Genomic DNA, 13,880 nt, shown 5'->3' with positions numbered 1-13,880 from the left:
AAGTCAGCAGTGTAAATAAACATGTGTACAACACTAGTGAAAATGTAGGTACTTGTACTTTATTTTTATTTTGTGCAACTTCATATCTCCGCTTCATGTCACAGTAAAATGTGGTTAGTAAAAGATTGCAACAGTGGGGTATTTCTACTTGTACTACCGATAAACGGAGAATGTTTGATAGAAATATCTCCTCTGCTTCGTGAGTTCCGCAATAACTTACAACAGCAGTAAAAAAAAAAAAAAAAAAAGTCGCAGCGCTCGGAGATACCAGCTTTGGAGGAGCACTTGAAAGCATCCTAAGATTTGTTTGGATCGTGTCCTTTGGCCCGGAGAAGTTTTCTGGCAGTGGCGCTGGTTTAGGCGGTGCTCTGAGCAGGGTTTGGGGAAGGCTGGGGAACCGTATGGATGATGTGCGTGTGAGCGAACCGTGAGTCAGGACGATGGGGAACGTGCGGGGCCGCTGACGTCGCGCGGTGATTTACCTCATTTCGCAGTCGCTCGCTTAACTTTGCTGTTTGGGACAAACTTTTGTCATGTAGCTCCTCAAACCGCGGGATGTGCGCGTCGTGCTCCAGCGTCTCTACGCCCTGAGAAACTCCCTCAAACTTATTTACTGGTATTGAGTCCACCACGGGCCTTGACTGTCGACTGAATTTTTTCTTTATTTTTCGGGTTAAAATGTTGGAAACGCTCTCACGGTACTTCGCCGCCACGGTGGGAGAACTTTATCACGGAAGGAGTCGCTGGACCTCAGCGGCGGTTGCTGTGATCCTCCTCGGTTTGTTCGCTTCGTCTTGCTTGGCAGAGGAGCGGTCATGTCACGGAGCATACGACCTCTACTTTGTTTTGGACAAGTAAGTAAAAGAAAAAGTTGCTGAAGTTTGGTTTGAGTCGCACACTGCCCCATGCTGGTGCAGAAAACGGCAACAACGTCGCCGCTGCACTCCTCAGAAGACGGCAACACGTCGGAGGTTTGTTGCTTTCGGACAGAATTAGTTGCCTTTGCCGGGGCTGAAGCTAGATTTTGGGGCCGGGGATGGGTGTCTGCCGCCGGAGTGACAGGTGTGTTTCCTGCGGCTCTTTTGCGGCGTCACGGTAGCCGTGACCAAAGATGTTGATGCCAACTTGGCCAAAAGTATTCGGACACCACGCATGGTAACCCTATGCACAATATCCACAATGAAAAGGGGGGCGAGGGGGGGGGGGGGTCTCAGTGTCACAGCATACAGTAATGTTCATGTCAGGCACAGAGCCAGGGCCTTAAAGGTGAATGGTTTTCCTAGTTTGGTGTGGAAGAGCTTGACTGGTCTGCACAGAGCCCAGACTTCAGCCCCATCCAGCACCAGCTGAAGCCAGGCCCCGTCACCCACACCCCGTCACCCACACCCTGTCACCCACACCCTGTCACCCACACCCCGTGCTCTCTCTGGATGGGATCAAAACTGGGATCCTAACTATTGCTTATATGCCCACGAGCAAGACATCTGATTGCCATATCCTGCCACTTACTACAAGTCACTGTACACTTTCCTCCTGACTGTGGCTTTGGTTTGATTTATTCTGCCAATAGTAAATACATAACATTTACACATTGTGCAATACAAAGGGGACACATTAGGCACAGTAAGGGTTGTGTATATACAAAGACAAACTGCAAAACAATATAAAACAAAGAATTGAATGAGATGCATTATGACAAAGAATAAAAACATTAAAAGCCATTTTCATTTTCATTCTCTGAACAACCTGCGCCTGCTGTACCTTTTGCTAAATAGCAGCGGATGTGAGGTTCAGGTTGAGCATCACTGGTGTAACGCTCAGTGGTTGCATAGGAGGAACAAACCTAACCGTGACCATGATCTTTCCCTAACCAAGTAGTTTTAACCGCCAAAGGTTAACCAAGGTGTAGCTGCTCACAGGCTGACATTTGTGTGTGTATTGATTCCTTGGTGGTGGGTGATGAACTAACAGGAGTTTTACCATTGTAATGTGTTACCTTAACATTATGTCTTTTGTCATCTTAGAATGTCACTGAACACAAAACCCGCAATGTCACGTAGAAGTCCTCGAATAGCGGGTGCTCATCATGCAAACTAGCACACGAGCATTGCATCACTGTTTGGAACAGACTTTGGCAACGCACCACTTCCTGTCTTCTGTGCGCTCGTTCTGCTTTTTCACACATCAAACGTACAGATTCCACACAGCCACGTTCAGTCAGCTCTGCAGAACTTCACAGTGCTGCAACAGCATCATGCAAAAAGACCTGCAGTATGTTATTGGAGAGTTCATAGTCTTGACAGCAACTGTTTTTAATCCTGTCCTCCCCCGGCTTGGAAACGTGCCATCACTCAGGGCCGTTGAGTTGAAACACTGCTCCCCTGACCCGTTTTCAAACCATCCCACCCTCACCTAAATTGCAAAATTACAGGATGATGACCAAGATTATTTGGCACAACTTTGACCAAGTCCATATATCTTAATTTGATCTGCATTTTTTGCATACCTGTGTTAGTGGAGAGGGGGGGGGGGGGGGGATCCTGAAAGCCTAATCTGGGGCGATGGGTCCATCTTGAATTTGTTAGGGTGTCATATGGTTGCATGACTTTTTGCTTAAAGTTTATTTGCAGATAAAACCCAATCAGTTGCAGGGCTGGGTCCTGATTGTACTGATAAGACTAATGTCAGCAGTTTATGATGTAAAATTTGCTGCAGCTGTAATTTGCAGCTCTTCAGTTCAAAGAAACTTTGCACAGACTTTGGTATTCTGACTCCAAGTGATAATGATTCCGTCTGAGGCCAGTTTGTGAAAGCTGTTCTGTTTGCTTTTTGCTTTTCTAAACATTCAAGGAGCTCTTTCCAAGGAAATTCCCTGTGAAGTGAGGCTTCTAATGTCACTGAGCCGTATTTATTCACAGAAGTTTCCCAGAGATCCAGGTTCTCTTTTTAAGGGAGCTAACTTGTACACCCCCAGTCTGACAGGGTGGCCACTGAGGTGCAGAACTGGTAGATGAAATAATCAGATGGAGATTTGCACGAGGTGATACTGACAATCTCAAGTCTTGTATTTTGAAGCAAATATCTCTAAATCAACATGCAGTGTAATGATATAACGTCTGAGCTAGCACACTCAAACAAGCTTTGAAAACTTTACTTTCTGGCTGCTGTAGATATTAAAACAAGACTTAAGTGTAATGTGACTGTGGTTCTGTAAATTCTGGGTGATGTATATTCATATTCAGATGTATATTCATGTATTAACACACCTGCAAACAGCTGAAATGCAAAAAACCGGAGCAGTGATCTGATGGTTAGTCTTAGTTTTTAGAGACTGTTTGCGTTGAAAGTACATATATCTTGAAATTATGATTATGAACCAAATCTCAGATGATATCGAATCTTTTATCAGTATATTGTACAGAACAGAATAGAAAAATAAAAGCACAGAGAGCTAAGAGCTGCTGTGCTCTTGCGCGCCGCCATCTTGTTTAGACTTGCACTGATTTGTTGCCCCTCCCTGGTTGCTGGTGTGTCTGAAATCAACAGGTAAACATCTGGATACTATATGGAAAAGCAGAAAACAGTCAGATAATACCTTTACTGATCAATAGCACCATCAGCATGATGCAGATGTGTTCTGGAGCTGTCACCTTTAACTGCCACACCAACACTTAACCACTGCTAATTACCCACCGACATTCCAATATTGTCAGAGCGCGGTGGCTCTTTTGCCCCGGCTGTCATCTCTTCCCTCCTCAGTGTGACCTTGTCTTTGGGCAGCAGGGAGGAGAGAGAGGAGGCATGAAAGATGAGCCTCCTAATGGTCAGACTCTTCTGTTTTATGTTCTCCGTACATACATTGAATTGTAATTATTGGTTTAATTACCTCTTTGTCGTTACATCAAGGGCACATTTTACACACCGTGTTCACTGTGGTCAGATTTACTTATCGAGGGGTGAGCGGGGCCAAGGGCTACAGGTTGACACCCACCTAACATTGGTTTGTCCTTGGTTGCAGCGAGAAATTTATTTTTTAATTTCCAAGGCGTAATTGGTTTTAAAGACATTGTCTTTAAAACCAATTAAGCCTTAATACATCAAAGGAAAACCTTCTCTTTCCAGTTTTGTGAGTTTTCATGCTTTCGTATCAGCTGGAGAAAGAAAAGAGGGGTTGAAGGAAACACGTGGACAGAAGGAAACTTCACTTTAACGTTACACATTTTCTGTTCATCGTTTGTATTCGCCTTTTCCTGCCTGCCTACCTCCTGCCTCCGAGTCGTAGCAGTAGTACTGTATTTAGTTACCTCCGCCTCAGTCTGACAAATTTCAGTTCAAACGTTACGGTCTTGTCACTTTTGGGATTTTCCCACCTGACTGTACCAGCCAGCTCGATCTGTAGAAAGGCAGAGCTCCTGTGAACGTTCGAGGGTTCTGACAGCTGAAGTGGCAGCTATAGTACACAGACTGATCAGCACAATCATCCAGCATGTGGCTGGTCTTAATGTCCAACTGTGGTTGTGGTACAAAGCACAAATATCGTACAGTGTTTTACTCTCCGGCACTCAGTCTGCTGCCGTTGACGAGCTGTGAGCTGACTCTTTTTTTTTTTTTTTTCTGGTTTCAGGTCTGGAAGCGTTTCTGCGGACTGGGTTGAGATTTACTCATTTGTGAAGAACCTAACCGACAGGTTTGTGAGGTGAGTATCAAAGTCCCTGGTGTCAAAGTCATGCATTCTCTGGAAGTATGAAAAATAATATATATATTTTTGTGGCTTGTATTCACAGTTAGTCAGGAAGGGTTTCATAACGCTCATATTTTGAAATAAGAAAAAAACATGAAGTGAAAATCATACTCCCTAAACTTTACTTGTGGACATTGCATGGAAGGGAGGCAAACAATGATTTAATGTTGATAGCAGCATGGAGTTATATCAGACTACATGTACTAAACCAATAAAAATCTGCAGTAAATACTTTTCTTCCAAGAAAGATATTCACTATCTCTAAAATGTTGTTGTACCGACAACAAAACTTTTGGTAGGAAATTGAAATAAATGATAAGTTAGGAAAGTCGTACAATTCTTTTGTCTGACGTCTTTAATGTTACATCTAGTAAACATCGGCGTGGTTGTTTTAGGGGATAAATGTCTATAATTCCAGAGCCGATAACGTTGCATAGGTGCAGCCTGTGGCACAGATTTGAAGGACTTCCCACCTGTTTCTATCAAACTATCATTTTGCAGAATCCGTGGCATCCTTTTTCTTTTTCATTAAAAAAAGACAAAACCGGAGAAACCGGCTTGAAACGTTCAGCTTGCATAACGTTTGAGTCAAACGGCGCCTGCCAGCACAGTACAGACGGTAGCGACCCAGCCAGAATGAAGTGGTTGGTTGAAGAAAATAGCAAAGGCACCAGGTGGGAGTGGGTGGCAGAGAGGAGCAGTCTTCTGGGCTGTGAGAATGGCCATTTGCACCGGGGGGGTCCGGCTCCACACTTATCCCCTGCTTCCATCACAGAACGGCTGACAGGCAGACAATGTACAGTAAAGCAAAAGAACACTGGAAAGCGACGAGGACAATCTGCTAAACAATGCTCGCTCACCAAGAGCACTTCTGTTCCGCCATGTGGAGCAAACTGGACTACTTCTTCAACCCCCCCGCCCCCCCCCCCCCCAGTCCTCTCAAAGAGAAAAAAATCCCACCACCACCCTCTGATTTGTCCTTGGCATCGCTGCCTCTTTATCCCAAGTCTTTCTTAGAAATTATCTCAATACCGCTGAAGAGGTAACATATACAATCATAAGCTCTACTGAAATCTTAAAGTTCGACGTTAAGTCACCACCCACGATTTCTCAATCCCGCTTGAGCGTGGTTAGTTTTTAGTCCACATATGACTGAAAGTTGCAGACAGGATGTGGATGTATACGGCTGCTACTGCTCCCTGCCAGATCTGGCCGTGTGGCTTAAAGATTGTGCTATGTTTGCGGGGGAGGATCGCGACTGGGCCATGTGTCACGTGGGTGAGAAATATCAGCACCTCTCCTTATGCTCCGAAGGCTTCAGATCTCTGAAGGAAACACTTGTGCACTTAATTATCTGAAGTTTTAACTCACTCTGTGGGATGGCATCCGTGTGCTTTGTGTTTGCAGCAGAGGTGGGAAGTGACTGTGTACGTTTACTCAGGTCCTGTACTTCAGCGCTTTAATACTGTGTTTGGTACTTTCCTGGGATACTTGTGTTTGTAAGGACCATATACGTGTCCTTACAGTTTGTCTGACGGCTGGAGTTACACAGCATTTTAGGTTTTAATGAGGCTGCATGTTCTCACATTTTCTTCTTGTTATGTGCTGTTTTTTTTTTTCTTTTTTAAATCGGTGTGTCTCTCTGTGTAGATATGATTTGGATTCATTTTCCCATTGTAGCATTTTTCCTTTATAATATTACTGCATTTACTTTGGATAGAAAATCTGACGGGTTTGTAACCATTGAAAATTGTCTACACAAGGCGGTAAAGTGCATTTTGCCTCATATGTTGCTGATTTATTTCTCACAAATTTCTGCTGGATATTTACTTAAAAACCAGCTGTGTTTGCAAAATAAGACTTGTTCGTGTCTCTGAGACAGCGAGTCCTGTGTAAAATGACAGAGGGAGAGCAAATGTAGACGGGACTGGTCGTACAGAAAGGATTCAGTCAGATGCCGATGTCTGTGGTCAGTTCACACCCTTAAAAAAGTCTCAGGTGTTAAAGTATAGAAATGTGTGTAACAGGATGTGTGTGTGTGTGTGTGTGTTAACATGTGACTCATCACCACAACATGTTTCCTGTACATAAACTGATTAATCACTTCCTTCAGCCCCGCAGAAGCTTAAGTCATACACTAATATTAGTTGACATTAAAATAGCCGCTTCTGTTTGGTTAATTATTTATACCTCTGTAATTCTGCTTAACTGAACTCATGTTTATATAAAACTGTCTCTCTCTCTCTCTCTCTCTCTCTCTCTCTCTCTCTCTCTCTCTCTCTCTCTCTCTCACTCATTCCTTTATAGCTGTTCTGAGTTTAACACATGTCAGTCGGTGGGTGGTTATTTGATAAAGAGGAGGAAGGACAGAAGTGATGATTTTATGGAGTAAGGAAATAGGAAGCTGATGTATTTGGTAACTGTCTCCACCTAAGATGGTTTGAGCTGATCGTTTCTGATGACTCGTTTCTGACTCCTGTTCTTTTGTCTTGTTTCCCTTCAGCCCCAGTATGAGAGTCTCCTTCATTGTTTTCTCAGCCAGAGCACAGGTCCTGCTGCCTCTGACCGGAGACAGGTACTGAACTCTGAGACGAGCCCGTGGGAACACATCTCATGACTCTGCTGTTTGATTGTGTTACCTTTGTCTTGTGTGTTGCTGGTTTAAACACAGCACTTCTCAGCATGAGTCTTGAAGTACAATGATGCTTCCATACTGTACATAATGTACATAATACATCATCCCATACTGTGATGGTGACTGTGATTTCCATGTCGCCCTGTCCTACCAATGATTTTGTTTGTCATCTTGTAGTTTAGGATACTTGTATTCACTTGCATGATGATTATTCACGTTTTAACCCAGAAAACAAGCCTTTCTGTTTCTTCATATCAGGGCGGAAGTTAAAATAGGGAAGCATTAGGTATCAGTTTTCTTTTATACTCCCTTCACTTATAGAACCTAACTCACAGCAAGAGTTCAGATTAATTCAGCAGTATACAGGGGAACAACACTGTGGTCCGTCTGAGTGTCTTTCACAGTGAATACAGTACAGACACAAACTGGTCTGACAAGTAAAACATAGATGCAGCAGATGTAAATGCAGTGGTACTGTAAGTAATAATTAAGTTTCCAGTTTTGCTTTGACAAATTTCCACTGGATCATAAAAATGGTTGAAGAAATCATTATATATGAGGTGTTCACATGTCACATGTCGTTTCTCACCAGTAACGGAAACCTTCACTCACAGCACGGAAGAATAAGCATTCTTAAAATTCTGATTTGATATCTGTTCAGCCGAATCCATGTGGATCAATATGTCATTTATTTATTTTATGTGTCTTTTAAGATACGAGATAGAAGAAGGTCTGAAGCGCCTGCGGGCCGTGAAACCAGCAGGTGAAACATACATGCATGAGGGAATAAAAGAGGTCAGTTTACCCTCTTACATCAGTCCAATTACCGCTCAGTAGCTTTTCACAAATATTCACCATATTCATTATTGTTGTGAAACTGGGATCTGATGAAATGTTTGTCCTTCATCTGAACCTGAAGGCCTCAGCCCAGATACACAAACAGGCCAAGCGGTCCTCGAGCATCATCCTGGCTTTGACAGACGGGAAGCTTGAAGTTTACGTCCACGAGCTCACGGTGAAAGAGGTTAGATTCATGCTGTCGAACAGTTGTTGTCCTGATCAAGTGTCTCAAAACAGAATTCATGTTGGGTTCCCACAAAGCTGACGTCTCACCTGTCACCTCCTCTTCATGTCACTGTACTTTCACTTCATTCCAAACACAAATGCTTCATACTAAACTGTGTTTTTTCCTTTTATCCATAAATATTTTTCCAACCTTTTTTTAAAAGTTTTATTTAATGAATTACTGAACTGTTTATTCATGTATTTACCTTCTCCTGACTGTGATTTGATGCCTGAAGGCCCTGCATGTACAGTATTCTGTTTCACCAGGTGTTTTTCTTTTGTTTTTCCATTTGCACCTGTTGCACATCATGGACACATTTGAGCTGCAGGCTGACGAAGCGAGGAAGTACGGCGCTCGTGTTTACTGTGTGGGTATCAAGGACTTTGATGAGCAGCAGGTAAGAGAGCTTTAGTCTTAATCTGCAGCAGTCAAACACCAGAGGAGTCTGTCACTGAATGTATGCTCAGTGATTATGATTGTAGCATGAGACATGTTGCCATGTTGGAAGTATGACGAGAAAGGTAAACACTTGTAACATCATTGCTGTTACCTGTGTGGAAAAGCTGCCATGTCTTAAAGAGATATTCCACCTAAAAAAATCTTTGCAGTATCAAGCTCCCACTTCCTGAAAGATGGTTGTAATGGTAAAAAAAAAAATAAAATAAGGTGAAGCGGAGCTCTGGAGCTTCAGTGACAACAATATCTGCATATTTGGAATTTTCTTAAGAATAAAATCTGTTTTTAAGATTTTCATTTTTGGCCTTTTTGCGACGTAATGGGATAGAGAGAGGGGTATGACATGCAAAAGGTCTCCAGCCAGGTTTGTAGCAGGCACTGTAACCATGTGGCTCCTGAGGGGCTAAAGGATTAGCAGGTCCTGAACTTTCCCATGTGGTTTAAAAAAAAAAAAAAAAAAAAACAGCCTTTAAGGACTGGAAACACAATCTAAAACATAAAATTGCATCAGTTAGGTAAAAACACACAACAAGTGATGTTTGTTAGGACACAGTCTGCATTAATTAGATTGCACAAGCAAATCCCAAATAAACTGAAAGAATATTAAACAGTGTTTGTTCCCTTCAGTAACATTTCCAAAAAGCTCTCACTAAGAGCGTAGCTTGTTTGTTGGATATTATTTTCACATGGACATGCCAGCGCTGCCATGTAGCCATAAGAAGAATCTGTTAAACACTGATATGCAGGGGAGTGTAACTATTAAAGCTCACTGTGCACATTAGCATTGTTCGCTGTTTTAAGTGGAAACTGTGGAGTAAAAGCATCATTTCTGTATTTATGTTGCTTGTTAAACTGTTATTGTCCCATCACTCTGCTCAGGAACCAAGAAATTTAATTGGCTACAGAAGAATTTGTCCACTGCTTTTTTTTTTTGTCTCAACAACACACTGAATAATCTTCACTCCAGAGTTTGTCCTCGTTTCATGAAATAATGTCAGACTGTGTGAGCTGCACAAGAGTCAGAATTTTCCCTCTAATGTCAGTGGTGCCTCTCTTCCAACATGGTGGCCTGTCCCTTGTAACCATTGGTAACCATCCTGTGATGAGCTCTTATTAAGTCATAAACAAAGGCAACATTGCTCCCAGTTTGTGCTGCAGTGATATTTTTTTTTTTTTATGGTTGAGCAAAGTGTTTGCCACAGTCATGCCATCTGCTATGTCTCCTCCTGCCCATGATATGAAAGGAAAGACAGTGCTCAGTCATAAAGACGAAAACAGAAAAAGAAGAAAGCAGCATTAAATCAGCAGTACGTCTTGTTTACTCCAGTCTCTCGTGTTACCAACAGCTTGCTGACATTGCGGACACTAAGGACCAAGTGTTTCCTGTCAAAGATGGCTTCCATGCACTCAGAGGCATTGTCAATTCTGTAAGTTTGCCTACTTTCTGTTTGTCCCTGTGCGTGTGATTGTGTGTCAGTGACGGTTTTTGAGCTTCAGCTGATTTATTGCTCTCCACAGACACTTAGGCACAAAACTGGTCATTTGTTTTTTAGGGTTTGTCCTGATTTTAGAAGTAAATGAATGTGGCAATGTAGTTTAGACTGTTGGTAAATTTGGTTTAAAAAAAAAAGTTCCCTGTCTTGACTTCACTGAAGTTCTTCAGAAATTAAAGCAGAAACCTCAGTGAACTTCCTCCTAAGATGAATGGAAAATGTCTGTGGAAACGCTGCTCGTTGTGTCCTCAGTTTGTAGACTGAGAGGGAAATGTCTTACCGGCTCCATGGCAAATTAGACACTGGAGTGGGAGCAGCTTGACAGTCACTGTCCATATGACATCCTCTTCACAGTGTTTTTATTTTGTTGAGTGTCAAAACTCTCAGAGCTGCAGCAGCACTTCGGCACAATTAAAGCTTTTCTTTTTTTATTTTAGATTAAATCTGATTAAGAATAAAAGCCAGTGCGATGCATCGGATCCATCTTGTCAGTCTAATGCTCCAATCAGCAAATATCTGTCTGAGAGTAAGAGCCCTGAAACAGTGTTTATATGAAGTTTCCCATGCAGCCTCCTCGTCGCCTGCCAGCCAATTAGTGATACTTTCCGTTTGCTGCAGCTTTTTAGGCTGAACGCTGTCAGCCAAGGCGGGGGTTTGTATGACAACATTTTACATGAATCTGAGCCCAGAGCCCTGCGGAGCACTCTGACCTGAGCTGGACTTGCATCTGTGTCAGAGCCGACAAGGCCAGCAGTGTTTAGGCAAAGAGCTGTTAGACGTGCAGCTGAAGGGATGCAAAGCCAAAGGGTGTGACTTGTTTCTGTTGTAGGATGAAAAGTGCGACAAAGCTGCTTTGAGAGTGAATGTCATGTAAAGGAGCAAACACTGATGAGCAATGTGGAGATCTTTCATGCTAAACATGTATTTTCATTCCCCCTTTTCTTTTTTGTTTGTTGTTTTAAAGTGAAGTTCATGTCAGATATCATCCTGGTTGTTCCAAACCGAGTCCAGGTGGTGCTTATTACGTAGATTTGCAGCAGAATCATTTCACGTGTCATTCCAAACAGGTGTTGTAGCTATCGGATTATTAAAGTATGAGGAACCGTGAGTGGCATCCTGACAAATGAAAAAGGAAAAAATGACACAGTGGTTCAGCACACTGGAATATTGTCATGCCTGAGCAGTGTGTGAATGCAGCTTGTAATAATTAACATTAAAATGTGCTTAAAGTCTCTGGGTGGATGTAGTTATTGATAATTAGAAGCAAATATGCTTCTGATTAGTTTATGCTGAGCTAAAAAGAAAAAAATATTTTATCAAGAGACAGGCATGCACGGTCTTTTTCACAGGGCTGTCCTTCTCTTTAAAGTCGTATGTGTATTTTTGCATGTACACAACAACACTTTTCCAAATTATTAAAAAAAATCCTGTACAAGAATGTCCAGCAGAGCAACAAGAACGCTCCTCTCCTCAGTCCTCAGAGACGCTGAGCGCAGTGACGCTTCCATCATCCAAATGAAACGCGGAGCATTCTTCTCTGATTAGTAATACTGGATTCCTGACTAGTTGGCCTCCTCACTCCTCTGCTGGATTTTGAGGATTTGAGATCATCTGTGCAGCCTTTTGCTGCAGGATCTACGCTGCCTCTGTGACCAGCATGACAAAACTCACAGAGAAAGCTCGCTAAAGTTGGATTTCTGGACCCAGTCAGGCCATTTTCTTTTTTTTTTCTGTACTACACTGGGCCTTTGTTGTCTGAGCTGCCGGCCTTTTGGGAAAACCCCAAACTGCAACGCAGCCACATCGTTATTGTTAAGTTAATTGAGCTTCCGAACACATCCTGCTGAGTTTAGCAACCTGCACGGCATCGCAGACTTCAAGATGTTCAGATGTGATCTTTTGACGCATACCTGCTAAATAACGTAAGACAGAAATGCCCCCCGTGAACCTTTCCACCTAATTATTCCCACAAAACGAGTAAACCAGCCTCATCCTTGTTACAGCACTGGCTGAGATATTTGGATGACTTTGGATAATTGGACGACTGCCTCTTTTTTTTCCCCCTGCAGCCTGTAAATAATGTTTGTCACTAGATCCCAGAGAAATGAATAGCTGCTGTTTGAGTTCAACCAAACAGAGGCCTCTAATCTCAATGTTCAGAGCTTATATTTTAATATCTCCAAACCACAAGGATCTAGTCTTTCGATCTTCCAACCCTAATGAATGACTCAATTTACCCAGATTTCTTTTAAAAGTACGATGTTTTTGTAAATATATTTTAAGGCTGCTGCTTGTCCAAGTGGCAGATTTCTCACTTTGGAGCAGAACTGTTTCTACATTTCTACAACTAACGGGGGAAAATGTCGTCATTTCTCGGGTCCTCCCATCAGTTTAAGCTTCGACAGGCAAACAGTCCATTTTGTTTTATTTTCTTTCTCTCTCTCTTTTTTTTTTTCTTCCTCTGGCATTGCCAAGGAAGTAATTAGACGGGGAGAATGGTGGCACAGAGGAACAGCAGCAGATCCTTTTCCTCCCAGCTGTCATCTACAACCCTCTCCCCTTTTAACGGTTCCATATCAAACCATCGTATTTAATAAGGCCTCTGTAAACACTCCCCCCTTCCACTTCTCAGATTGAAGTTTCGCCCAACATCAAATGAAAGGTTCAAGTGTCCTATATTGCAGTTAATATGCTTCTTTTTACTGACTGTGTACTGGGATTTGCATAGTTTGTCCTTTGTTGATTTATTGAATCATAGCGGATAGTGCAGCTCCATGACAGTGGGCTCACACAGGCCTCTTTATATGGTAATGCAGGATCCCGGAGGTTTTTAATAGAACTGAGGAATGGAATAGTCTTGCATAATTTTCCCATAAAGGCTGACACAGCTGCCGTTTCTCCCGCCTGTTCTCCTCGCCGCTGATATTCAGTGCTCTCCTTTAGCCGCCAGGCCCCGATCAGGAGCGAGACATTTCTCAGGTGTTGCACCCTAATCTGTTTTCTAAACTTGACAGAGCTGATAATGGCCAGGACTTGATGTATTTATTCTGGCCCTCAAGTGATAATGTACCCATTTCATTTTTTTTTTTTTTTTCCCTCATCCTCCAGATATTAAAGCAATCGTGCACAGAGATTCTGAGTGTGGAGCCCTCCAGTGTGTGTGTGAACGGTGAGTGGATCCTCCTGCTGCAGTCAGTCCCTGGAACTCAGCTTGATTTATTCTCTGCAGGAATCCCTCTTTTTTTACGTCTTGCTCACAGAACTTAAGACATCTCTCCAGGAGTAATTGGAAAGATGTCTCCGTTTCAAGCAGCGGTGAGGCAGCGAGTCTGCTTTGAGACAAGGAGCAGATCGATGTGGGCAGTTTAAAATCCTCTGACAGCACTTGGGCCATCACCTGACGCTGAAACTCACCACCGAGCCTCATAAAATTTAAATAATTTGAGGTTTTTGCAGAGTTTTAGTCCTTTAAGGCCCCACACCTTCTGG

General features: G+C 42.8%; 1 protein-coding gene across 4 annotated transcripts in view; it reads left to right on the top strand.

The window, feature by feature from the left end:
• The first annotated feature begins 319 nt into the window (after nucleotides 1-319).
• The window catches only part of antxr2a (ANTXR cell adhesion molecule 2a), a 149,888-nt gene continuing 136,327 nt past the window's right edge, over nucleotides 320-13,880 (top strand). For all 4 annotated transcript variants that reach the window (XR_005894304.1, XR_005894305.1, XR_005894303.1 and 1 more), the window contains exons 1-8: nucleotides 320-854; nucleotides 4,625-4,696; nucleotides 7,245-7,316; nucleotides 8,090-8,171; nucleotides 8,296-8,400; nucleotides 8,771-8,839; nucleotides 10,245-10,325; nucleotides 13,500-13,560. Coding sequence is in view for 1 of the 4 variants with exons in the window: in XM_041042350.1 (XP_040898284.1) it covers nucleotides 679-854; nucleotides 4,625-4,696; nucleotides 7,245-7,316; nucleotides 8,090-8,171; nucleotides 8,296-8,400; nucleotides 8,771-8,839; nucleotides 10,245-10,325; nucleotides 13,500-13,560 (718 nt within the window). In the remaining 3 variants the exon portion in view is untranslated. The remainder of the gene's footprint in view (nucleotides 855-4,624; nucleotides 4,697-7,244; nucleotides 7,317-8,089; nucleotides 8,172-8,295; nucleotides 8,401-8,770; nucleotides 8,840-10,244; nucleotides 10,326-13,499; nucleotides 13,561-13,880) is intronic.

The sequence above is a fragment of the Toxotes jaculatrix genome, chromosome 7, assembly GCF_017976425.1.
Source record: "Toxotes jaculatrix isolate fToxJac2 chromosome 7, fToxJac2.pri, whole genome shotgun sequence".
Classification (NCBI taxonomy): Eukaryota; Metazoa; Chordata; class Actinopteri; family Toxotidae; genus Toxotes; species Toxotes jaculatrix.
Note: the sequence above shows the minus strand (reverse complement) of the source record. Positions and strands in the feature narration are given on the sequence as shown.